Source organism: Acartia tonsa, chromosome 4, assembly GCF_053477335.1.
Source record: "Acartia tonsa isolate MP-2025a chromosome 4, ASM5347733v1, whole genome shotgun sequence".
In the NCBI taxonomy this organism is placed as follows: domain Eukaryota; kingdom Metazoa; phylum Arthropoda; class Copepoda; order Calanoida; family Acartiidae; genus Acartia; species Acartia tonsa.
Genome location: NC_137263.1, coordinates 35,759,282 through 35,786,048, shown reverse-complemented (window position 1 = coordinate 35,786,048; position 26,767 = coordinate 35,759,282). Strand labels below are relative to the sequence as shown.

The window sequence follows — 26,767 nt, the reverse complement described above, 5'->3', positions numbered from 1 at the left end:
AGTTACATTCTTATATCCTCTACCTTCTATAACATTAAAATTAGAATACTAAAGTCAATACACCAGTTCCTATACTCGCTGTTTCATAGAAACATATTAAAAATTGCAGCTATATACGTGTAGTTCTAGACATATATCTATATAGTCTGGTATATAGTTCCTTAAGTTTTATAATGCACCACTATTAATCATTCTTTAATTGCACTCTTAAACATATATTTCATATTTCTATGTCAAAAAAAGGGGGTGGGGTTATTTTTGCCCCTAATTTGCAACAAATTTGGGACAGATAAACTGCATTAAATGACTGCAGCATAAAAATCAGCACTGTCCTATTTCAAAATTACGATACATTAACCCCCTATCCTTAGTTTCAATAACAAAGCTACTCTATAACTCCGGAAAGAAGGGGACAGTGGTCTGTAAAATGTATAAAACTTTTCATTGGTTGACTTAATAACTTTAGGGACTTTTATTAAATTTTGATTGGTTTGTATAAACCTTCAGTGTCATAACTTTTCCACCAATAATTTTCACCACATTTAGCACAGCAATGTCAAAGAAATAAAATTTTTGTGAGTATTTTGCAATCAAACTGACTTTGTTATATTGTAGCTGCACTTTGAAAAATGCACAAAAAAGACCTAAATGTTTGTTACACCTTATCTAGACAACTTAACCTAATTGGAACCTGTGCAGAATTCCATAAATACCATCATTTATGCATCTTTACATTTACATAATATGCCTACATAAAATTGCAAAAAATATATTCTAAAACAGCTAAATTATACTAGCACTAGTTGCTTTCTCTTAGCACCTAGAGGCCCTGTATTTGAATGGAAAGAAAATAGCCCAAAAGCGTCCCAAGACTTAAATTAAAAATAAAAATTCCCCAAAACCATACTGGAACCTAAATGCATCTTTCCTTCGGTTCAGTGGTTAAAAAGATCTTACGGGACAAACAAACAAAAATTACTGCTTCATATGATAGGATTTATGCTGATACCAAACAATAAATGGCTAAAAATCCTTGTTTTTTTTTGACGAATTTTAAAGATTTTTATTAAAATTGCTCGAAAGTGATTTACCAAATTCCTGTTATTGTCAGGGACGTATATTTCCTGATAATGTATCAACTCTTATCACTTCTATCACTTATGTCAACAATGTTATTTCAGTTCTTTTTATATAAATGTTGATAGATTAATTTAGTTGTACTACTTGTTGACAAAATTTATCTTGTTTTAAGATATATTTGTTTAAAGAGAAAAACATCTTTTTTAAATGGTATAGCAAAAATAAACAAGCAGATTAAATGGTCCAAGAAGTTTCTGCATTCATATAAATAATGAAATTATTAATGTATATAAACATGGTTGAAAATATTCAAAACAGCATAATATGACATATATCTTCAGAAAATAGCAATGAACTTGCTTTGGATCTTTCCTAAATATCCTGAAATCTTAAATATAATAAATTGACCTTTTTTGAACCCAAAAAAATTAAATTCCACTACTGAACTTTTATATCAGGGATCTAAAGGGATAAGACAATTGCCGATAGATTAATCTACATCCCCAATGATGATACACAAAATTAATCCTTCTGTAAATTACAATTAGTGGTGAAACGTTTTGACTTGATGAACCAACCAATCAAATTCAATAAAAGTTTCCAAAGTTGTTCAGCAAACGAATTGTTGAAATGATTTATTCTTACAGAAAAAAAATCATACATGATAAAATAAGTAAAATACGAACTAAAAAAATTAATAAATTAGATATGTGTTAGTAGGTTAAGGGTTAGCTGTTATACATATAAAATATTAATAACTAGCATAATAAACTAAATACACAATTAAATTGATAATGTTTAAATTGGTTTGGTGTTTGAGTTTAGTTTGTTAGAGTTGGTTGGTTTGATTCATGATTGATAGCAAGCATTTTGGGCAGGAGTAGATTATGGAGGTGGAGGGTCCCAGTTTAAGTTTACTGGGCTCTTTTGGGGACTTACAAAATTGAGGAAAAGTCAAAATTGTAAGGTAGTCTTATAATAAAAAGACTACAAGAGTTCTTGCCAGGATTTGAAAGTATCACTGTAATAAGCGAACCCGCCCCTAGGCTTTTGCGGGAGAAAATACCCCATAAAATATGGGGGAATCTGCACAAGAATAAAGGAAAAATATTTTCCCTTTCACAGACACTAAAATAGATAATAAAAGCACACAAAGGATTTCTAGCGGGTTTATAGATGTTGTAGGCACGTAGGTGTAGTTGAAGTTATGAGGAGGGGTTGTTGACAGAAGTTTGGAGGGGAGAGAGGTGGTGAGACTGTTGGTGAGGAGGAGGGGGGGGGGAGGTAGGTCATCTGGCGGGCGTCTAAGTTAAGCGTCATGGGGTTAAATTACCAAACAATCTTTCCAAGAAAGGAAACAAAGGAAATCTAAAGATTTGAATAAAAGCTTGAGATTATGTAGCAGGAAAAAAAGCAGGCAGTCAGAAAACTGTTTCTTCTTTTGGTGGCAGAAATCATCTGTGTCCGATTACCAACACTATCTTCAAAGCACCTATCAGGAATCCACGAAGATTTTGTTATCACACAAATAACAAATAATATTGACACAAATAATGTGTGCAGCGGTCAGAGAAGCACACATGTTGTGTGTTACTCCCACCGCGTCCCAGAGCAGACTGATTCAGCAAACGAATAAGAACACGTTTTTATAAAACTTTGGGGACAAGTATAATAAACAGTCCAATGTCCTCTCCCTCCCTGGTTTATATGCAGTTATAAAGTTTGTGTATAAATCATTTCTACTGTCAGAATAATTAAACTTTTCAAATTCTTATTTATTTGATTTATTAACAATTGAAGTAATAAGATGTGCGCTACTTTCCCGCTATTTATTTTGAACGGAGGGGACATCAGGCTATTTATTACACTAGTTCCCAAAAGTCTTATTATAAGTTTTCTTATTTGTTGGCTTAACAACTTTGGAATTTGATTGGTTTGTTCATTTAGTTGAGTGTCCAATCGTTTCAACCATAAATTGTAATCTACAGAAGGGGTAATTTTGTGTGTCATAATTGGGGATGTACATTAATATACCTGCCATTGTCTATCCTGCATAAAATTTTAATGTTACCTGTTACTAAAATGTTTTATTTACAGTAACAAATATTGCTTTAAGTCTAAAAACACAAATCTTTACTTGGCATTATTAGTACTTACAGACAAAGGTTGTTTGATAAAATGTTTGATAGTTTGCACAAGGGGATGTTAGAATCATTTATTAAGTATTTAATCAAGTAGGATAAATCCTGGAACGATAAAGAATAATCTCAGCAGCGTATCAAGTATCAGAAGCAGTTGTAATATTATGTATTGTAACAAATAAAAGATAAAACCATTGTTTCTTAGAATAATTGATCTAGAAAAACCTTTCCCTCCCCCATCCCCGTCCCCAAAAGAAAATATAGCCCAGAGTCAAAAGTAAGAATTTACGGTCTCCTTATTTTAGATTAGGTCACCGTAGGGTTAGGGCTCCCCGCATTTTAAAGGCAAATTTTACTTAGGTGACAATTAACAATTAAATTTCAAATTACATGATTTTTTTTTGGGGGGGGGGCACATTTGTAACCACTCTAAAATAATCTCTCATGTTATAGTTATTGTTTGAAGGCATCCGAATATAGTTTTTGTTACAACAATTTTCTCAACATTCAATGAATATGTATTTTTTCTCATTGTGTAGGGATGTATGAAAAATATCTTTTTCTACTGTCATAATGGGTTCGACTCCCTCTGATTTTATGTCATATAATAAAATCTTACACACTGCTGCTATGTCAGGCTATATTATTCGTAGAAATAGTAAGTTTAATGTCTCAGTAACATCCTTTTAAAACATGACATTTAAATGGTTGGTTGCCTATTGGATGTTATTTTACAAAATACCTTGGGTTTTTAAATGGTTGATTGCCTGTTGGATGTTATTTTACGAAATACCTTGGTTATTTGCTACTTGTTGGGATCATAATTGTCTAATACCGCTTCATACGGAAGAAATTAAAAGCATATCTTTCAGCTTTTTTTGTGTATGATAGTTTGGATTTGACTAATAATAATTGAAAGTTTTTTTCTAACTGTGGGTATTAGATTGATTAGTTTGTTTATTAAAGATGTATTATTTTATTTTTTGTTGATAAAACTATCCCTTGTCCGTGGGCCCAGAAATATTTTTGATAAAAAGTTGTCTGTTCTTGACTTGGGCATAAAAATGGACAAATAAATAAAAGCTTTCATATTTATCTTTTCAACTTCTGTTATAGGATTGTACTTATAGCATGCCTTCATTTGTTACTTTAATACATCAACAAAAGGGGAGGTAGGTTGTGCTAAAATTCCTTAAAGGTGTGAGTTTTAAGGCTTAAAAACAGTAGTAGAACGATTTAATTTATGTTAATTTTAATTTAAAAAAATTGTCTATAGTTCTTTTCAATAAGGAATGCACATATTTAGTGAATAATTATCGTATTTAATCCATAAAACTCGCACCTTTACGGAATTTTAGCACAACCTACCTCCCCCTTTCTAGTTTTTTTCCCTTGAAAGTTCTATTTTAAACATTAATTGTCATTAATCCTCAGTTTTCATATCATATCCGTTTATGGCTCCGATTATTCGTTTCCATTGGCTTTTACATGGAATTATTACTATTGTCGACTCTAACCAATGCAGAATTAGCTTCAAATATTATAATTTCATAAGTCAAATAGCACATTACAAAAACTATTTTTAGTTCTATGTGTTTAGGTAAATAAAAAAAAGGGTTTTAGGTTGTGCTTTATTTAATTTACATCCGTTCCTTCCCCTCAATAAGAATAATCTCTTATAGAGTACACACAGAAAAAAAATCAGTCGTCAGTTTAAATAAATAAACAATTAGAATCGCTCAAAATTTCAAACTTTTTATTAACTCAGTCAATTATCTTGGAAAGAAATAGAAAAGGTGTTTATTTAAAATAACATAGTAATGATACTCTTAATAGCAAAATATAAAAGGAAAAACTTAAGATAGTTCTTAAAGGTATATGTTGACTGTATGACATTTAAAATGGTAATGGCTGACTAAAGAATCGAATATCGATATGATATTTACTTTGTCTGATATTAATTTCGACTAGTATCAATTATTTTTGATAAAGGTAATAATTTTCAAATTTTGTATTAATCTTTAAAAATGTATTATTTACTAAATATATGTAGGAATCAACTTGAGATATATGTAGCAATAAAGGACTCCGTTTAATAAAATTAGTTGTTAATTTAAAAAAAATAATTTCTAGAAGTACAAAAATGTAAACTAAATAAGAAAAAGTACATATTTGTTATCTAAGACATAGTATATTTATGTCCTTTTAAAATATGTTTTCATGAACTAGATTCCTGCCCTTACTAACAACTAGCCACCTGAAAATTGTAGACCGTTTATGAGAACTTACAGGACGGACACACGAACATTATACATCCAGCTACTTTAGTTTTAAATTTGAGACTTAACAAAAAGTGACGCTAGTACATAGTTCAGACAATTGATCACTTTTTAAACACTTAAAAGAAGTTATATTTCTAGTATTGCTTCCAAACCGACGGATTATAAAAGGTTCTAAGCCACACTAAAAATCATTCATTTAGTTCTAATATTATCAATTTTTCACTAATAATAAAATAAAGATCCTAAAATTAATACCTGTTTCCTTTGCCGGAGCCAACAAAACTAGAATTTTTCATGTTACTATCCGAGGAAAGCTGTCTGTAATACGAGGGAACGTGTTTATAAAACTGGGGATCATTATAATTTACGGTCCAAAGTACCCTCCATCCCATACAAATCCAACAAATTCAAATAACCAGTTTTCATTTATTTTTATCTGTCACAAAAAATGAGATTTTAGGAATAAAAATATATTAAAAGTTTCTAAAAATGTCCTAACTAATATCTTTTAATATCCAAACAATATAAATAAATTACAAGTAATTGTAAATTTCTTGTAATATATTGATAACACGTCGCTATTTATGTGCAGTTGGCTAAAAAGAAAAATTCTTTTTTAATATTTTTATAGTTTTCTATTTAGGGGGGAGGGGGAGGGGACACAGGGCTGTTAGTTTTACTGTTATTTTAAAGTTTTGTCGTTCTTTAGGGTTCAGAATTTGGAAACTTTTATTAAATCTTTAATGGTTGTTACAAAATTTTGTGATTTTTTGTCCAATGGAATTATACAGCTACTTGTGTCAAAGCTAAATTGAATTATTTTTGTTATATCCAAACTTTTTCTCATTCTCTCCTTTTATTTCCCTTTATCTCTTATTCCCCCCCTTTGTTTAATTGCATATAAATCAAATAAAATTGGTTTAATGACAATGGAAAGTCGAGAAAGAGGTTTCTAATGGACATATTAATTCTAGAGTAATCACTTTATTTCATAGATTTTCATCATTTTATGTCTGTGTAAGGTTTAGCTATGCATTCTTAACCACTGTCTTGATTTATTATTACTTGGATCTTACACCAGATTATCATCTATAATACAAAGTAGAACGATGTCTGTCCGTCTGACCGTCTGTCCGTCCGTCTGTCTGTCTGTCCCTTAAGATCTCGGTAACCACTGAACCGATCGGATTCTACTCTTCAGGGTATCTACCTATTGGTCCTGTGGTGGTTTTAAGCTATTTTCTCGGGGGGTGGGACACCCCCAACCCCCCCAAAAAACAAAAAATCCCCCCCCATTTTTTTTTTTTTTTTTTTTTTTGAAGGAGTTTCCATGGTCCTTTATGGTCTCTCGCAATAATTTTTTTTTATCACCTCTTGGGCAAAGCCCCTAGAGGCTAGGGGCGAAGCCGCTAGTATTTTATAATAAAGTGAAACTTGTACCTGGCTAAAATAACGATGCCCCCATCCACCCTCTTTACAACGTCCCCTCGTACTGGATGAACGAACTGACCAATAAGTGATGTCCATGTTAGTGATGTTAACGACAATTTTCCCCCTGTCATAATATCCACGTATAGTATATTCTATATCCATTACTGTCTCACATTTTAAGCATAAATTTTTCATTTGTTTTGTCATGTTCTCTATTATATTTTTTCCCTTTTTTTAAGAGTTCAATAGATACTTAAATTTTGGGATAAAATTGATTCTTTTATATTGCCTATTTTTAATAATAAATAAATATTTTTTTAAATCACAATTTCCTTAAATTTCTTATTATAAAGAAGAAAGAAGATTAATTTATCTTCTAATGTACCATCTCTAGCATATCATCTAGGCGAGGGAAAATAGCTTAAAAGTAAAACCATACCGGGACCCAAATAAAGCTTCCCTTAAATGGATTACTTTACGGTTGGCGAGATCTTAACTTCTTGATAGAACAGGATAATAGTTACCAAATCTTAATAAAAACTTTTTCAGGGATATAAGATCCGGTAATGAAGAGAACGGATTCCGTATTGTGCAGGACGGGACCCTGCGGACAGCCAAGAGGTTCAACCACAAGCTAAGGAAGGAATATGTCCTGCAGATCAGAGTTTTCGATAATGGAGCTCAGCCCTTGTATTCAGATACTTATGGTAAGTTGTAAATATTTTTTTCAGTGGCGAAGCTACTCTATAAGATTGAGTTCTCCATATTATGTAAGCTTCATATATGTCCCGGGATGGTTTTGGCTATTTAATTTTAATTTTGAAGTCTTTGGATGTTTTTAGGCTATTTGCTTCTTTATTATACCATTCGAATATATTGTTCCTAGATGCTAGGGGCGCATGCGATAGTTTTAAAAAGTTGTACTGATTTTTTTTTCTTTTCAGTGACTGTGAATGTAATCGAGGAGAGTCAGTACCCGCCCATAATCTCCCCCTTGTCCATCCAGGTATTCTCCTACCAGGACGACTTCCCTGGCAGCCTCCTGGGCCGTGTCCATGCCTCCGACCAGGATCCATACGACGTGCTGGGATTCGAACTCCTACCGACAGTGACCAATAATGGCCGTGGCGGCCAGCAGTATCAACAACCTGACTTCTACCGCCTGTTTGAGATTGACCGCAAATCTGGCGCGCTCCTGGCGCTGCCGGGCTTGGATGCCGGCCAGTATGTTGTCAATGTTTCTGTATCGGACGGCAAGTACATCTCATTCCAAAGTGTCGCAGTTAAAGTTAACACAGTAACAGAAACCATGCTCACTAACTCTGTGGTAATCAAGTTCCATGCTGTTTCTCCTGAAGAATTTATAACAAGCTACCGCAAAACTTTTGTCAGTGTCATTAAAGGATTGTTTAATGTAGAAATTGATCATGTTCAAATACTTGGTCTTCAACCTACCTTCACCAGCAAACGATTCCAGCGCAGCATTGAGATTCTTCCGAGTGAATCTGATGATATGTTGATTAGACAACCTGACCTAGAGCTTCTGCTGGCTGTACAAACTGATGAAAATGATTATATTACCAAGAAGGAAATTCAACACACTCTGACCGCTAAACTTCACTCGCTGTCAGCCCAGCTTGGCTTGAAAATAGTAGAAGTTCGAGATACCAAATGTCAGCCGAACACATGTGTAAATGGCAACTGTGTTGACCAAGTTACTATGTCAGAATCAGAGGTTATTACGGTGGCAACAGACGTTGCCAGTCTTGTCTTCCCACAATTTCAATATGGCAAGATTTGCGTGTGTAAAAACGGATACAACGGGGCGACCTGTGACCAAATAGCCAACGAATGTTACCGCGAACCGTGTCCGGAGAAAAAGATTTGTGTGCCTGACAATTCTACAACGGATGGATTCACCTGTCAGTGCCCGTTTGGACTGGCAGGTCCTGCCTGCAATATTAATGTCACCCTGTGTCAGTATACTAAATGTGAAATTGTCAATCCAATTCATTTCACGGGTCGAAGTTTTGCCAGGTATATACTGAAGCGGTCAGTTGAACGGCATATGAGTATCACCATTGGATTTAAGACCAGGTACAGCGTGGCAACTCTGCTATACGCCCGTGGACTTGTAGACTTTAGCATTCTTGAAATTGTCGAAGATCACATGCAGTTTAGATTTAATTTCGGCAGTGGAGAAGGCCTGGTGAGGCTTAATGATAAAGTAGTCAACGACGGCGAATGGCACATAGTCAAACTGGAGCGACACGGCAACAGCGCCGAGATAACGGTGGACGGGAAGCATCGTGTTCACGGCACAGCCCCGGGTCTCAACGATGTTCTCAATCTTGAAGACAACGTGCTCTACTTTGGAGCTGTGGTTATGGGACTCCATGGCGAGGATAATGCTGTAGACCGTGGCTTTGTTGGATGTATGGATGATATACGACTTGATCATGAATCACTGCCTTTACATCTCAACGATGAAAGTCCTATTGCAAAGCTAGAACGACTACACAACGTTGACTTTAAATGTGAAGAGTTGCCCGCCCCGGGAGTGTGTGGTTCACATCCCTGCAAAAATAGCGGCACCTGTCTTGAGCTAGACACACCATCAGGCTTTGCCTGCACATGTCCTGCAAGATTCTCGGGGGCAGCCTGTGAATTTGATCTAGATCCCTGCGCGTCCAACCCCTGCCTACACGGGTCCAAGTGTGTCAACCTGAAGAACGACTTCCACTGTGAGTGTCCGCCCAAACTGAGCGGCAAGCGCTGCCACTACGGCAAGTACTGCAACCCGAACCCATGTCAGAACAGCGGAGTGTGCGAGGAGGGAATGACAGGGCCTATCTGCAAGTGTCGCGGCTTCACCGGGGAGTATTGTACAATTGATGTGAACGAATGCCTGCATCAGAACCCATGCCACAATGGGGGAACTTGTGTTAATTCTCCTGGAGGCTTCCATTGCATTTGTCCAGGTAAATGATTTTTAAAATTCATTTCACATAAAAAAGCATAAAATTGTTACATATTAAAATATAGATAAATCTTAAATAGTTTTAAATGTTAACTTGTTTGTGTGTTAATTGGGGAGTGATAAACTATTTTGAAAGATTTTAGAATACTAGAAGAAAATCATACTTTGTTGATAATAAAACCACTATAAAACATGGCGAAAATGAAGGGTTTTTTTTTGGGGGGGGGGGGTTAATTAATATTATTAGACATTCTACATGATTTTTAACCTACTGTTTTATTTCAGGTAACAGTACTGGAGTGTATTGTAGCGAGCAAGCCCACGTGTCTGTTCTCCCCAGAAACTATCTCCTGTCCCTCGAGGAAATTGTAGGAATTATTCTCAGCTTCCTCATCCTTGTCCTCCTCATTGCCCTTATTGTTTGTGTCCGCCGTGTCCACGTGAAACGGCGGCGATCCGAGGAACGCAACGGCAGCCTGATCGGCGGCCATAACGGCAACATGAACATGATTCAAAACGATATCAACTGTCAAAATGGCAAAAAGAAAAATGCTAGAAATCGAACCCGTAAGCTGAACAATTATGAGTTGGTAACAACTGCATCGCGGGACCAAGACCTGCCGCTGCTGCCGCAACGGCCCGTTTCTATCTCGCCAACCATCAGCGAGACGCCGTTCAACTACAACATGGACAATGTGCGCAGCTACGGTGACGAGCTGGAAACTCTGCCCAGGATACCACATGACTTCATACAAAACATCCAGAAACCAGTGGCCACAGTCGCACCTTCCCTCATCTCAGACCGCGACATGAACCTGAAGGACAATTATTTCCGCAAGAAAAGTCCTGCCATCGGCGGTATTGGCGGGGATAACAACTCCACCCGACCGCCAAGTTCGTCCAGCAGTATTTTCTTCCGCCAGGCGAAACAACAACTTCGTGTTAACCTTCCCAACCTCCCCGTAGACCTTGCCGGGGACGATACCTGCCAGTCTGAGCTCTCTATGGAGGATGAATACCAGAGATACCACTGGGACTGTTCCGACTGGGCCACCCAGGCTCAGACCACCCTTCCGGCCTTGTCGGAGCTGCCCAATGGCGAGATCCGTGAGAACGCCAGCTGGCTAAGTGACATACATAGAAATAATTCTACTAGTGCCAATACAATACAACCATACAACCTAAACGAGCCAGTTGACCCTACCAGAGACATAGAAACTCTACCTGAGGACGATGACGTCATGAATGACGTCACGGAAGGCCAAGAAGATGGTGATAACGACAGTCAGCTGGGAGCTGTATTCCCTGATGATATGCGGAGCCCCATGCACCAGACTAATAAATCTATAGAGGAGCTGATGCTTGCTAATGGTGTCAATTATGTTGATGAGGGAGATGAAGAGGGTGACAATAGTTTAAGTGAAGAAATTCCAAATTCATACTCCTACAAACTTCATCTTAATAATTATCTGCCTACCTACCACCTGGGGTCAGATCCGGAGACTGACGACGCGGCAACGCCGATGCTTAACGGCCGGCTGCACATAAACGGCGGCGGGTATCCGAGTCCCGGCGGCGGTTATGCCGCCAACCGCCCGTACGCCGCAATCACAACCACTGCCAGTAGTAATGTTAAACCGCAGCCAATTGTTAGCGGCGGGATATATGCCCTGCGGGGGAGAAATACAGCAATGCCAACCAGTAACCTTAGCGAGCAGGCAGTTCTGTCAGACAGCGAGGACAGGCTGTGCGTGCTAGAGGATTTATCAGAGCATAATGAGTCATCAGCAACTTCGCAAATAAAAAGAACTCCAAGTCCCAGAGTAACTCAAGTTTAAAATAAAATACAAACAGACCCTAATTATGGTAGCTGTGCTACTTGAAAATTAAATTAAATACAGAAGAATGACTATGATAATAATAAAATAATTTAGACGACAAATTAAACTGGAATTATATGTAATAGATAAATATTTTTTTGGACAAATTGTAAAAATAAATAGAAATTATTGTATAAATATAATTAACTTAAAAATTAACAATGCATTCCTTTTCAGGGAAGGACAGGACAGTGGCGTTTTAATTAATCTACACGCTCTATTTCTATTAATATTCATTTAGAGGAAGATTAATCTAATTCCATTGTCCTATCCAAATATTCCTGATATCTCTTAGCAAATAATAAAACCATAATTTACCTAATTTTCTTCTGTATAGAAAAGACTTAAGTTGCATAAAAAAAAAAGAAGCTTATTATAGAATATTAACAAATTATACCTTCAGAAGCTTAAAAATAAACACATATATAATAATAATTACATCAAAATTATAATAAAAAATATATTTTGGTTACATATTAATTGTAATTATATATGTATGTGTTCATTTTTACTATTATTATGTGTAAAATAATCCTATATTATCAGAGATAAAGGAATTGTTAATTGAAATCCAGTGTTTTTCAATTAATATTTTCAATTGACAATCCCTTAATTCCTGAAAACTGACACAGTGTATGTAAATAATATTTGTTTTCCTGTCCACGGAATCATACATACTGAAGTTATATTTTTTGGTTGTATTTTTGAGTGTGCCATCCCTTCCGCCAAATGTATAAAAGAATTCATAACCACAGGACAAACTGCGGTTCTTTCCCACAAAATATCTGTTGAGCACTAGTAGTATTTTTTCCTGTTGGGGGGAGGGGGGGTACAAACTTGTGGGGCTACCCAGAACCCAACATAACGTATCCCAACAAACCAATTACTGCCCCCACATTTTAAATTTATTCAAAATTCAATTTTTAGTGCTCAAGGAATACACCCTAACTGCCATTGTGTACAAAAGCGATTATAAAAAATACTTTGGGAGAGGTATGGCACAAGACGTATAAAGTATCTGAAAAGTTGATGGATAAAATTCTGAGATTTTGTAGAATAGAATATAAACTTTTTTAACAGCTTTTTAAATAAAAAATGTTTTTCAATTAAATTTAACCAAAACAATTTTTTTTCTAGTCTTAAAATCCTGCTACCTATATGAATTTACTATGTCCTTGAAACACAATTTTATATCAGAATCTTAAAGTTTGACCATCAACCATTCTAAAAGCATTATTATTATTATTATTATTTGAATATTATTAAAATTATATACTGTAAATTAATATTATTCAGTGTAGAATAAATTTTTACTTTGTTTTTCAAATTTTAGTTTTTTGTTCTTTAAAGTGAAGCTACTCTATATAGAAACCAGGGATCTAAAGGAATAAGACAATGGCCAATAAATTGTTGTACATCCAGTATGATGATAAAAAAAAATAAAAATCATTGGTTCAAGCATTTGAATACATCACTTAAGCCAGATAATCAAAAATACAATAAATGTCACGAAAGTTGTTGAGCCAACAAATAAGAAAACATTATCATAAACCTTTTGGGACTAGTGTAATAAACAACCCAATGTCCTATCCCTCCCTGCAAGAAATCCATTTGTCTTATCAGTCCGTAACTTTATGTGGGTAAATGTGATTTTCTTGGATGCTATTTAAGGTAAATAACAGATTTTTTGTGTGTTAATTTCTGTCCAAACGTCTTCAATAGTTACATTTGTTTGTGGGACAAAACATTTCTCTCGCGATTATTGTCACGCTTATGACATAGCAGCCATAGGAATAATTTCAAGTCATCTATGTAATTTTCAAATTTATTTTTCACATATAACTGAATTTTATTGTTTATAAGATTTGTGCTCGGTCCTGAAACTTCTGATGTCAGCTATGTGCACGTGCGTCGTGCAGGGATGGAGAAGGACATGGACTGTAATTTTTAAGGTACGTTATTTAAAGGCATTCTCTCAATCCCTGGCTGAAAAACTTTGAGATGCATTCATTCAGTTTTTTTTTACAAATCTAAGGTGAATTCTTGAAAAAAAATTTGTCTCACTAATATCAGTGAGGCTCGTTAAAAATTTAGAAGGGATAATTTTGCCTCAACAAAATTTTAGTGGGGCAAACTGGTTACTTTTTTGATGCCATACCCAAAATTAGTGTTTTTATCAACCCAACTGCACCCCCTATCAAAAGAATTTAGATAGTTAATTAATGTTTTAGCCCAAGAGTAAAAGATTTAAATAATAATTTTATAATAATAAAGGTACTAAGAAAGAGAGGTAATGTCTGATTGAGCCAATAAATGAATCACATCGGAGCATACATGAAATCTCATTGGTTGAATTAAACTGAAGTTTTCTAGTTTTTTCATTAGAGTTAACTAGAGCTGTTCTTTCAACTTTTACTCTTATCAAGTCCATCACATGAAGTACTGCCTTCATATTGTTGTTTCACATCTATGTTTTATCTGTGCATTAATAATAAATATGCTTCATCTATTGCAATCGTTGTAAAATAATAAAAATCCCTTTATGAATTTAAGTTAATAAAATTATATTTTTTTCTTGAGTTTCTATTAAAACAAAAAAAATAATAGCTTGGACTTCAAATGTACATGATTTATAATCTTTAATTCGTAATTCGTATCTATTATAAACATTTAAAATACATAAATTCATACTTTGTTTGATGTTTACCTCGAAATAAATTATATAAAAATAAAATAACAACAAATAGCAAAACAACAGTACGTTCGTTACGTTTTCAACAGGACCTAGCATTGTACTGTGTATACACTGTACACACATGTGTAAGAGGAAAGGGCATATTTTTTTCATTTTGTTCATATAAAGAGTCAGCTGTAAATAGTCGCATTTCTTAAGACAAAGCTTTTCTCACGTAAATCATATCGTGTTAAAATTTATTTTCTAGTATAGTGTAAAGCATATTACAAATCCTTTAATAAGTTAGCTATGAATTGTTGAATTCCTTAATATAAAGTTAGCTTTCTAGAAATTATATATTTTAAAGTTTTTTCTCAGCTGGAGGAGTTCCTTTGTCAGATTTACGAAAAAGGGGTTCACACTATAGTTCTTCTCTCCTATTTCTATTTTTATAATATCTAATTTCAAATTATCTTTATTAAACTGTTTTTCGTTGATAACCTAATCTAATCCATTTAAGTGTGCAGTAATTACTTCTCTCCTATTTCTATTTTTATAATATCTAATTTCAAATTATCTTTATTAAACTGTTTTTCGTTGATAACCTAATCTAATCCATTTAAGTGTGCAGTAATTACAAGTTAAATTTCTGGTTTTATAATCATATCCTTTATTCCTGGGTATACAGTAATCACAAGTTAAATTTCTAGTTTTATAATCATATCCTTTATTCCTGGGTATACAGTAATCACAAGTTAAATTTCTAGTTTTATAATCATATCCTTTATTCCTGGGTATACAGTAATCACAAGTTAAATTTCTAGTTTTATAATCATATCCTTTATTCCTGGATATACAGTAATCACAAGTTAAATTTCTAGTTTTATAATCATATCCTTTATTCTTGGATATACAGTAATCACAAGTTAAATTTCTAGTTTTATAATCATATCCTTTATTCCTGGGTATACAGTAATCACAAGTTAAATTTTTGGTTTTATAATCATATCCTTTATTCCTGGGTATACAGTAATCACAAGTTAAATTTCTAGTTTTATAATCATATCCTTTATTCCTGGGTATACAGTAATCACAAGTTAAATTTGTAATTAAAGTCCTGGCTTTTCATTTACTTAAATTAGAGATTTAGGCATAAGACATTGAATGCAAAATCAATATACAACTTCAATAATGATAAACTAAAATTACCCCCAAATTATTGGATGAACAGTTTGAACATTATTACCCACCTTAAAGATTCAATTCTTAATAGCAGTTTTTGCTTACATTCTTTTGTCCCTCATATTGCTTTTGGACTTAAAACTTGTGAACAAACGCGTACTTGTTATGCTTATTTTGAGTAAGGTTCAATAAAGGTTTGAAGAGCCCTGACAGAATAGTATTCTGTAGGGATTAGGACCCCAAGGGCTAGAAAGAAGCTTTTTTTTCAAAAATTTAAAATATGGTAGGAGAGGTTTCGGTGGTCAAGAAGCATATTTAAATGAATTTGAATAATAATATCAAGAAGAAAACATGAAGGTATGGGACATTGGACTAGGACAATGATTGGGTAGTTCAATCTAGAATTATCCAATCTTTTCCACCAATTATTGTAATCTACATTTTTTCTAGGGGTGATTTCTCTTCGGAGCGTGGGAGATACCCTACCTAAAAATAGTTATAAACCTTCCCAGGACATATGAGTAGAACTATTTTGTAAAGGAGATCCATATCAGTTCTACGGTTAGAGAGATTCTTCGGTACAAACAGACAGACTCACAGTCATCCTGATTTCTTATGTAAGGATATCATAACAGATGAAAAGTTTAACGTTATTGCACTATCCCTGTATTACTGACACAAACAAACTTTGTTTAATTTTCACTCTCCTAGTCATGGTTTACATTTTGGTTGCAGTAAACCACAGAAAAAAACAAGGACAATTTTGCCCTTGAAGTAGACCCTTTAAATTCTTTTCTAGTATGGCTTTGGAAATCAATTAATTATCCGCTAAATTGGAACCGGTCTCAGCCATATTGAAAAATCATGTACAGCATCGTATTACAGACAACTCTCCACGAATATTAAAATGAAAATAAAAAATTTCCTTTTTATATCCGTAGAAAGCTGTCTGTAATTCAGTGCGATAAATAACTATTATAGACATTTTATCTCTTTGGTCAAAACCAAAAATATAAGTTTAGAACAGGAAAAAATATATAATTTTAAGTTTATTCATGTTAAATGTAAGTAATAAAACAAATATAAAAATTACATAGTAGATTAAATAAGAAATGATTTTAGACATCAAGCCAAATCCTACAATATTTTTTGTATTATCCACAATAGGGGTTTTTTGAGCTTTAAAAAAGATTTGTATTCAAATCCTTTAGAATTTTATAGAAAACTAAAATATTTTTAAAATATCTACTACAAAAGATCAGAAAGACAATATATTTACCAAAAACATATTTATTTATTGGAACTCATTTATTTGTAAGTTAGTTTATCCCAGCTCATACCAATAAAGAAATTAATTCGGAAGAAAATCACGAAACCTATACGTGTTTTTCAGCTGTCGTTGGGGGGCAACACATCGTAAAATTGACGACCTCTCCATTTGCCCCCCAAATATTATTTTAGATTTATTTTGCTTGTTGGTTATACCTTATTCCTGAGTTTTTCCATTACTAGGTTAGCGGATGGGGTGGAGGGAAAGGATTGTTATTTTAGCCCGTTGCATGTAACACTTTATTAGAGAACATAAAAATCTTGTGTAAGACCCAGGTAATAATAAATCCATAGTTTTGAGCGTGTGTAGATAATCTTATAATGGTTCTAACTCTGGTGGTTCGTCAGAATCAAGTAAATCATCACCATCACTATTATGTTTACAAATATTGCCAAAATCAACATGATTATCGCCGCCAGTCACCTCCAGAAACTTATCTTTACCATCCTTTGCATTATCAGTTACAGTTTTGGCGGCATTTTCAGCAGGTTTTCTGGTTGGTAGGATGAAATTTGAAGGGTTGACTTTGGGTAGGGTTAGTAGTAGAAATCCTGTAGCAATGGATATAGAATACATGGATAAAGTGAAAGATTCTCGCATACCCTGATAAAATGTTTCTCCCAGCTGACTATTATAACAATAACCCCCATCCTTATGACATTACCCCATCATCTCCCCTGACCATGGACATTTTATTGACCAATATCTGAGGACTATATTGGCAACCATAATTTAGGGGGGAAAAACCTGTTACAATATGAACGTATTCTATATCCATTCCTGTAGTTTTTGAGCGCTCAGCTTTACTCTGGTCAGACCGAATGTCTTCGTCAAGTCTGAAATTATTATAATTAATAACTTTGTACTTATTTATTATATTTTTATTTTATTATATTATTTATCCCTTAAAATGCCTTGTTGAACACAAACTTAAGGCGGGAGCCTTATTGTAAAAATTTTAAAAAAATATTTGGGGGATGTTACTAGGTACTAAAGGAAAAAATAACCTTATTCTCAATTTGTTTTAAAAATAAGGGGAATATGGGTTCAGAGCTCGACAGGCACCTTGTGGGAAAGCCCATTACTTTAAAATAAGAAGTATTGTTCTATATATACAATAATTATAATTTCCACTAAATATTCTGCTAGTCAAAATAATCTTTAAAGAGAAAAGATTGAATAAAACATTCCTATGACCAGAAACTTTATGAGATATTTCAACCATTAATTTGCAACATTTTGTTGGCGATTATCTTTAATTTTGAAGTTACATAGCCTTTACTTTTTAATACGTCAAAAAGCAACAAAAATATTCAATAAAGTATTACTTGCATACATACAGACAGACAGACTTACGACAAAGCAAAGCTTTATAGAACACGTTTGCGTCTTAAAAAATTCAAATAACCTGATTTGAAAAAGTTTCTTGTCAATGTACAGCCGAACATAGTTTGTTTGAATATCAAGATCTAACTTTTCTGTTGGTAAATATCTGTACACCTCTATATTCATCAAGTATTCCTCTCTAAATATTAATAATATCTATATTTATCTTTAAATATTTATAATTTCTATTGGTAAATATCTGTACACCTCTATATTCATCAAGTATTCCTCTCTAAATATTAATAATATCTATATTTATCTTTAAATATTTATAATTTCTATTGGTAAATATCTGTACACCTCTATATTCATCAAGTATTCATCTCTAAATATTTATAATATCTTTTATTTATCTATAAATATTTATAATTTCTATTATTGATCTATTATTTATCTAAAAATATTTATAATTTCTATCGGTGAATATCTGTACACCTCTATATTCATCAAGTATCCATCTCTAAATATTTATAATTTTTATTGGTAAATATCTGTACACCTCTATATTCATCAAATATTCCTCTCTAAATATTTATGAAATCTATTATTTATCTATAAATATTTATAATTTCTATTATTTATAATATTTATATCTATTATTATGAATATCTATTATTTATCTTTAAATATTGATAACTTCTATTGGTAAATATCTGTACACCTCTATATTCATCAAGTATCCATCTCTAAATATTTATAATTTCTATTCGTAAATATCTGTACACCTCTATATTCATCAAGTATTCCTCTCTAAATATTTATAATTTCTATTGGTAAATATCTGTACACCTCAATATTCATCAAGTATTCCTCTCTAAATATTTATAATATCTATTATTTATCTTTAAACATTTATAACTTCTATTGGTAAATATCTGTACACCTCTATATTCATCAAGTATTCCTCTCTAAATATTTATAATTTCTATTGGTAAATATCTGTACACATCTATATTCATCAAGTATTCCTCTCTAAATATTTATAATATCTATTATTTATCTTTAAACATTTATAACTTCTATTGGTAAATATCTGTACACCTCTATATTCATCAAGTATTCCTCTCTAAATATTTATAAAATCTATTATTTATCTTAAAATATTTATAATTTATATTGGTAAATATCTGTACACATCTATATTCATCAAGTATTCATCTCTAAATATTTATAATTTCTATTATTGATCTATTATTGATCTATAAATATTTATAATTTCTATTGGTAAATATCTGTACATTTCTATATTCATGAAGTATTCCTCTCTAAATATTTATAATTTTTATTGGTAAATATCTGTACACCTCTATATTCATCAAGTATTTATCTCTAAATATTTATAATTTCTTTTATTTATCTATAAATATTTATCTTTTCTATTGGTAAATATCTTTTCACCTCTATATTCATCAAGTATTTATCTCTAAATATTTATAATATCTATTATTTATCTATAAATATTTATAACTTATATTTGTAGATATCTGTACACCTCTATCTATATTCATCAAGTATTCCTCTATAAATATTTATAATATCTATTATTTATCTATAAATATTTATAGCTTCTATTGGTAAATATCTGTACACCTCTATATTCAACAAGTATTTATCTCTAAATATTTATAATTTCTTTTATTTATCTATAAATATTTATAACTTCTATTGGTAAATATCTGTACACCTCTATATTTATCAAGTATTCATCTCTAAATATTTATAAAATCTATTATTTATCTATAAATATTTATAATTTCTATTGGTAAATATCTGTACACCTCTATATTCATCAAGTATTTCTATCTAAATATTTATAACTTCTATTATTCATCTATACAAATTTTTATTAAGCCAAATCCTAAGTATAACATCTTCGTTTATATCTAAGATTCTAAGGTTAAGGATAACTTTACTCCTAGGCTTGCGCAGCTACTCCATAATTTGGCATTTCCAACCGTCTAAACGTCCGTCCGACATCTTTATTCTTCTTTTATGCATTGCAATTCCAACAAGACAACAGCGCGTGTAGAGAATTTTGTCAGAATTATAAGGGGATGGAAAGGGAAGGAAGACCTCCTGAATTTGATTTTAAGGGAGGTGTTGATTTCCCTGTACACCTCCCTCCTTCACGTACTTGGTTCATAACTTGTTATTGCTGCGCTACTTTTTGAGAAAATCACGCTAAATCTACCTTTTTTCATCCAATGAGAATTTAAGTTTTGGTTGGTTAATATTGAAGGGATTCCCATCCTTCATAAACAACTGACGTTCTGGCTTCTCATCCTTTTCTTTCTAAAATATATATGTAAGTAATTTTGTCAGTGTTAAATGGGTCACAGAGGGTTCAAACAAAAGCAGGATAGACAAATGGATAAAGTGAGGTTATAGAGCAGGTGTTACTGTTCAGTGGTCATAAAAATAGTGGGTGGATAATAAACAATAGAAGTATAAGAAAAAAAAATATTTTGTAGCATGAGAAACAAATTGACAGACAAAACAAATTAAATACTGGGTGGTAGTAGCGAAGCTGCTTCAAATTTTGAGCTAAGCATGAGGGCATACTTTGAGATGAAGAGAAAAAGGTAAAGAGAGAGAGAAAGATATAATTAAATTGATTAACTTAGAAAGTGAAGTACAAGGAATTTATACTGAAAAAAATAAAATTACCGACAAACAGACAGAAATTAAATTACTGTCAAAAAAGTTTCGCTTAAAATGTATGCCTCCCTCACTCTGTCTGTATATACTGTGTATGTTTTTCTGTAACGATTATTTAAATTTATAAATTACCTCAATTCTATCTCCTCTACTGTCTTCTTTCTCCTTTTCTATTTCTTCTAAAACATTCTACAAACAAATCCATAATTGATCCAAATCAATTTTTTTAATGTTCCTTCTTTTGGAAGCGCAACTACGCTAGGACTCGAGACTGTCCGTTCATATATCCTTCTGACATTTAAGTTAGTTAATATATATTAGTTAAAATTAGCACTACCCCCCTCCCCCTCCAATATCATTTAAGAAATAAATTAAAAATAGAGGTAATTTTTCATCTGCTTGTTTATTACTTTAGGTTAGGTTATATTTGGTACTTGGTAGCCCCGCAGGGTTAGGTCACAGTCGACACAGAACAGAACCATTTCCCCCTTATTTTTGCATAAATAAAAATAGGAATGAGGGGGGGGGGTCTAGTTTTTCGTTACCTTAGGTCAGGTTAGGTTAGGTTATAATAGATAATGAGTACCCCCGCAGGTATTAATATAATATTGGCTACGCACCAAGATATAGAAAAAAACTACCCCACTACCCTTATTCTGACTTTTTCGAAATTAAGATAAGGGCGGGTTTTCAGTGCTCTATAGGAACTTTGAGGAAAGCATCAAATTTGTATTATAGGCTACCTGGAGTTCTAGTTTAGATTCTGGAGAATAATTACTGCGTTGCAGGAAAAATTCTTTCCTTCGCTCTATTGGATCTTCTATGTCTAGAATTAGGCACCTTCACAGTTAAGGAATGCCGATAATTATATACCCCACCCCCCCCCCCCCCACCTACAGGGATCGAGAGGATAAGGCAAATGGCGCTAAATTTTCATATACAAATTACTCTGTATTTTAATGAAAATTATTGGTGGAAAAGTTTGGACACTGTCAGTTTGTAAAGTACAATAGAAATTTGATATAAATTAAAAATTTAGGAAGGCAATAAATTTATCGATTTATTATTACTTACACCAGTTTATTATGTACTCGAATAAAGTGAAACTTGTAGCTGGCTAAAATAACGAACACCCCCTCCCACCCCCTCCCCCTTTTACCCAATCCCTTCACCCTTTACTGGATTACCGAACTGACCAATAAGTGATGACCATGTTAGCCACCTAAATTGACGAGAATTTTTCCCCTGCCATAATATCCACGTATATTCTATATATATCAATATTAATATCAAATTAAAGTTCAGCATGGAAATGCGTATTGTTGTTTATATGTTTTTTGTCTCTTAACAATAAATGTAAAACGTCTAGATGTCATTAAGGAAACATATAAAAACATTCTGATGTTATTTTTTAAGTGCCTCCATATAATCAGCCAGCTTTTATCGTTGAATTCCTGAAACAAAAATCTTTGAATGGCCATCTATTCCCTCAACTGTGGAGACTTGCCTAGATTTTTATATTTCTTTTCCTTTTCTGCTAAATATTCCTCTCTTTCTCTGGATCTTTCCTTCTGGTAATTTTCTTCTTCCTATATTTAAAATTATTACAAATTTAAATTGATTTTTTTCTATGTTATTTATATTCCACTTAATGATAAACTAAACACTAACTATATATAACTATAAGAGAGACATACGCACACAAACGCGTTTATATTGGGTACATTTTAGCTCCGGAGGTTAAGATATCAAAGGTATAGGCCCAGAAGGTTAAAGGCATAAAGAAAAAAAACGATGCTGTGAGTATTGGTGCAAAAAATGGGGACATGATTCCAGTAACGTCATATTTTTCTTTCCCGAAAAAGGGAAGGGAGGAAGAAAATCTCTTCAAAAGAGATGGGGAAAACCCCCTTTTCTCCCATCTCTTTTTTTCTTCCCCCCTTCCCTTTTTCGGGAAAGAAAAATATGACGTCACTGGAATCATGTCCCCATTTTTTGCACCAATACTCACAGCATCAAAAAAAACAACTTTTTTAAAAAAATTCATTGATATAATAAAGATAGAGGGGTTCTCTGCTTGCTAGGCACTTTAGAGGGAAAGAACCAAGATTACACTAAAAACCTAAAATTTACCTTTAGAGTAATGAATTTGATTTGATCCCAGTTCTGTGCGGCCAATATTCTGTCTGATCTCTCTATTTGTAGGCCATCCAACTCCTATACAATAACATTTTTTTCTTCGTGCCATAAAAATGGATGAATTATTACTTGGATCTTACACCAAATTATCAGGTAATAAAGGAAAACTTGTAGTGGGTTAAAATAACGTCTAGGGACTCTCTATTGAAAGGGGGATAAATAGTGCAGAAAAAAGCCCTTAGCTATATCAAGACTTAATTTTTTTTTTAAATGCTGGACCAATAAAAACCTTGAGTAGTTATCGAGATTTTAATAGACAGACCAAAATACCTAACTACTTTCTTGGATATGGTTTAAAAAATACATTTTAGAAGAGAGAAAAATGACCCTAAAAATTACAGGACAAGACATATTAAATTTCTTGGGCTAGCCTTGGACTTAGGGTTTCCTTAGCCTTTATTTTTAGCATTTGGCCCATTATCATTAAACTAAAATTAAAGCTTAAAATGCTGTGCAGCTTCTATTATAAACACCAGCAATTTATGAGATTTTAATGAACAAACTACTGATTACCTTTAATTGTGGAAGCAGATGAATAATGAAATATTTATAGAATTTAAACTGGGCACATGGATTTCCTAAACAAATTTAAAAGCTTTATTATTCTTATAATTCTTATTTAAAATTTTCATTTTTAAAGTTGTTCAACCTACTTTTTTCACTTTTTTTCTTGTAGAAAAGGATAAAGCATTATTAGTTTGGTCATTTTAACCAAGCTAAATGTTTCTGACAAAATGTATTTTGTACTTAAATTAAGTCAACCTTTTTTTACAATAAGGGTTTCAGTAAGTTGCAAAGTTAAATAAAAAAATTATACCCCCTTTAAATTAAAGCGGAGTGTGACTATTTTAACACAAAAACTCCCCTGGCTGTTTAAGGGGTGAACTGAACACCTAATTTTGCATGGGGAATGGATACCAGCCATTAATTAAAACCCCACTTCTGAGTATGAATAAAGGTTAATAAGGTTTTTGTAGAATGTTCAAAATCATGAATTTACCTATGAGAAAAAGTTGTTCCAAAGCCTCACATTCTCGAAGATTTACTAAAAAAATATTTGTGTTACTTAATTTAGTTCACAGAATTTTTTTTCAGTTCGTTTTGCACTGGCAGTTTTCCCACAGCGCCAGAAATTGCTTGTGTAAAAATTAATAAAATGTCTTAAAATTTAAAATAATTTCATAAACAAATGTCGTCTTACCTACACTAGAAATTTCACCAATAAAGTTAAGAGTTAAATCCAATTTTCTTAAACTTTCACAAGAGCTTAATCCTGAAATCAAAGATTATAAAAATTCGTAATTTAAATGATTCTATGTTTATTGATTTCGTACTTTCCCACAAGGGTCTGATGAAGCTTCCTTCCTTAAGTCTAGATTGGAAATTAATGCGGCCTATACTAGTCATGCCCAAACTCTGCAAGGCTACCCCTTACCCTATATAATCTAACCCAACCTGACCTAAAGTAAAACATATACTCACGAAAAGCTAATCTCTTTGTTTTCTAACAAAGTGAATCTTGCAGCGGGCTAAATAAAAACATCTCCATCCACCCCCTTTACCCCCATCCTCTCCCCTCCTACTGAATAAATGAACTGACCAATCAATAAGTTCTATGTTAGCAACCTAAATTAACGAAAATTTTTGCCCATTATCCAGTAACGTATCTAATATTTAGGTTCTTTTTATAAGTTTAAAACAACAAAGAAAAAAAGTATTTTTACCTTCAATTTTCTGTATTGCGTTCATCGATACATTCAAATACTCTAAAGAAAAAAATAATAAGTTATAAGTTTCAATAAACAGTAAGAAAAGGTTATCTAATAAGTATGAAAAAGAAAATAAATGTTTAATCTAAATGTTATTTCAATTATGGTTTAATTTGTGTAAACTTGACTTCAAAACAGCATTTGATAATATTATTTGGTTATAGTCCCTTTCGTGCCAACGCTCCTTAAGGGGCGATTCTTCGTTTTATTCACAGTAGCTTTTCTCCAATTTCTAGCCCCTGCGAGGGGCTCTAACCCTGCGGGACAATTGCCTAGCCCTGTGGGGCAATCACATAACCCAATATAACCTAACCTAACCTAAAATAACCTGTCAAAAGCCATTTTAAACATACGACGAATCGCCCCTTAATGGGGCGTTGTTACGAAAGGGACTATTCCCTATTATTTTATTTAAAATATATACGGGAGAGGAAATAGGACTTATGTAAAATTGCACTTGTATCCAAAATTTTATCTCATGTTTCTAATAGGTTGGCTCAAAAACTATTAGTATTTTTATTGAATTTTGGTTGAATATTCTATAAATGAGGTAACTCATCATTTCAATGTACATTTTCTTATCCGGTTCAGTAGTTAGCGAGATTCTTCGCAACAGACAAAAAAAACTTATAATAGGACAAAATTGTCACCTAATTTTTTCAACCGTTTGAGGTTTTCCAATTTCTGAATACTGTTATCCTGCAATTGTAAAATCAAAATAAATCAGTCCTTTTTAAGGATTATTTGCAATTATTGTCAAAAAAATATAAAATGAAAATGCGGTTGAGGGTTAGGGGTAAGTGGGTTAAATCGGCCAATACTTTAAATTTAATGTAAAAAAAACCCTGTAAAAATCATATTTACGTAGTCATTTTTATTGATTTTGTCAGAATTAATAAAAATATATATATAAAAAAAACAAAGATGACAACATCCATAACACAAACCAAAAATACCTAAGGCTTGGGAATAATGTGAAAAATATAAAAATAGCCCAAGAAAACCTGCTGGAAATCTTGAATAGGAGCCGAGAAAATCACGTTTCCCCCACAAGGACGGACAGACGGACGAACATTTGGAATTATAGAGTAGTTTCTCGCATAAAAACCTGTAGATAAAGAATTTTTAGATTTCTGCAGAGTTTGTCCAAATTTTCTATTTTCTTTACGTGCAGTTGATGTAGAGATACTTCCTACAAAATAAATAATTTCAAAATAATATAAAATTAGCTTTTTTGACATTGGAATACACTTAAACTAAATTTATGATTTTTAAAGATAGGTTATATAATTCTCATTTAAGCCCGTCGGGACAATTGGCTTTTAATACTTATTTTAGGAGAGCTCTGCAGTGTTAACGCCCCCTTCGCATTGACTAAAATTATGCATTTTTAATTAATCATAAGCGGGAGGGGGAGGTGGGTCCAAACGTAGACAATTTTAAACAAATTATTGACGAAATAAGTATGACAACATCCATAAAAGCGAAGCTCTGAAACGATATGACAGACGAACATTAACTTTTGTTGAGTGTCAGAACTGAATATACAAAATATGAAAATATAAAGTTTGACAAAATTATACGTAAACTTGTTGCAAAACTTCTTAAATACAGAATTCTGTTTAAGGACATATTGACATTTTTAATACTTGATTATAGAGATGCTTCGCTCATAATATAGTACCTTATTGTAATAGGAATCAGTAATCAAAAAATCAGATCAATCGGATGTTTTTATCACATAAAAAATTGTTATTAAAAAAGTAAAAAAATCA

The 26,767-nt window shown here is 32.7% G+C and overlaps 2 protein-coding genes across 5 annotated transcripts in view; one reads left to right on the top strand and one right to left on the bottom strand.

Moving 5' to 3' along the window:
- Window positions 1-13,121, top strand: part of LOC145316981 (fat-like cadherin-related tumor suppressor homolog) — a 77,884-nt gene extending 64,763 nt beyond the window's left edge. The window contains exons 12-16 of one of the 4 annotated variants that reach the window (XR_013878791.1): window positions 7,484-7,641; window positions 7,879-9,915; window positions 10,200-12,525; window positions 12,788-12,845; window positions 13,002-13,121. Coding sequence is in view for 1 of the 4 variants with exons in the window: in XM_080157836.1 (XP_080013962.1) it covers window positions 7,484-7,641; window positions 7,879-9,915; window positions 10,200-11,752 (3,748 nt within the window). In the remaining 3 variants the exon portion in view is untranslated. Of the gene's footprint in view, window positions 1-7,483; window positions 7,642-7,878; window positions 9,916-10,199 lie in introns of all 4 variants that reach the window. The other 3 variants (XR_013878790.1, XR_013878789.1, XM_080157836.1) reach the window with 3 other exon arrangements.
- A 4,174-nt stretch (window positions 13,122-17,295) lies between these two features.
- Window positions 17,296-26,203, bottom strand: tilB (touch insensitive larva B). The gene is made up of 14 exons (XM_080155432.1): window positions 26,101-26,203; window positions 25,643-25,691; window positions 24,948-24,989; window positions 24,425-24,496; window positions 24,224-24,268; window positions 23,737-23,801; window positions 23,158-23,241; window positions 22,519-22,613; window positions 21,768-21,864; window positions 21,157-21,213; window positions 20,558-20,658; window positions 18,389-18,505; window positions 17,728-17,816; window positions 17,296-17,531 (listed from the first exon to the last, which is right to left on the bottom strand). The coding sequence occupies exons 3-14, from the start codon at window positions 24,970-24,972 to the stop codon at window positions 17,296-17,298; spliced, it is 1,083 nt and encodes a 360-aa protein (XP_080011558.1). The 5' UTR covers window positions 24,973-24,989; window positions 25,643-25,691; window positions 26,101-26,203.
- Window positions 26,204-26,767: the final 564 nt, after the last annotated feature.

Bases quoted from the DNA above. Each gene is read 5' to 3' on its own strand.
- tilB (XM_080155432.1), bottom strand. From the start codon at position 24,972: ATGAACGCAATACAGAAAATTGAAG. The intron at 24,497-24,947 runs GTAAAAATACTT...CTTTGATTTCAG, and splicing joins CGCAATACAGAAAATTGAAG to GATTAAGCTCTTGTGAAAGT. The intron at 17,817-18,388 runs GTTATTTGAATT...TAATAATTTCAG, and splicing joins AAGAAACTTTTTCAAATCAG to ACTTGACGAAGACATTCGGT.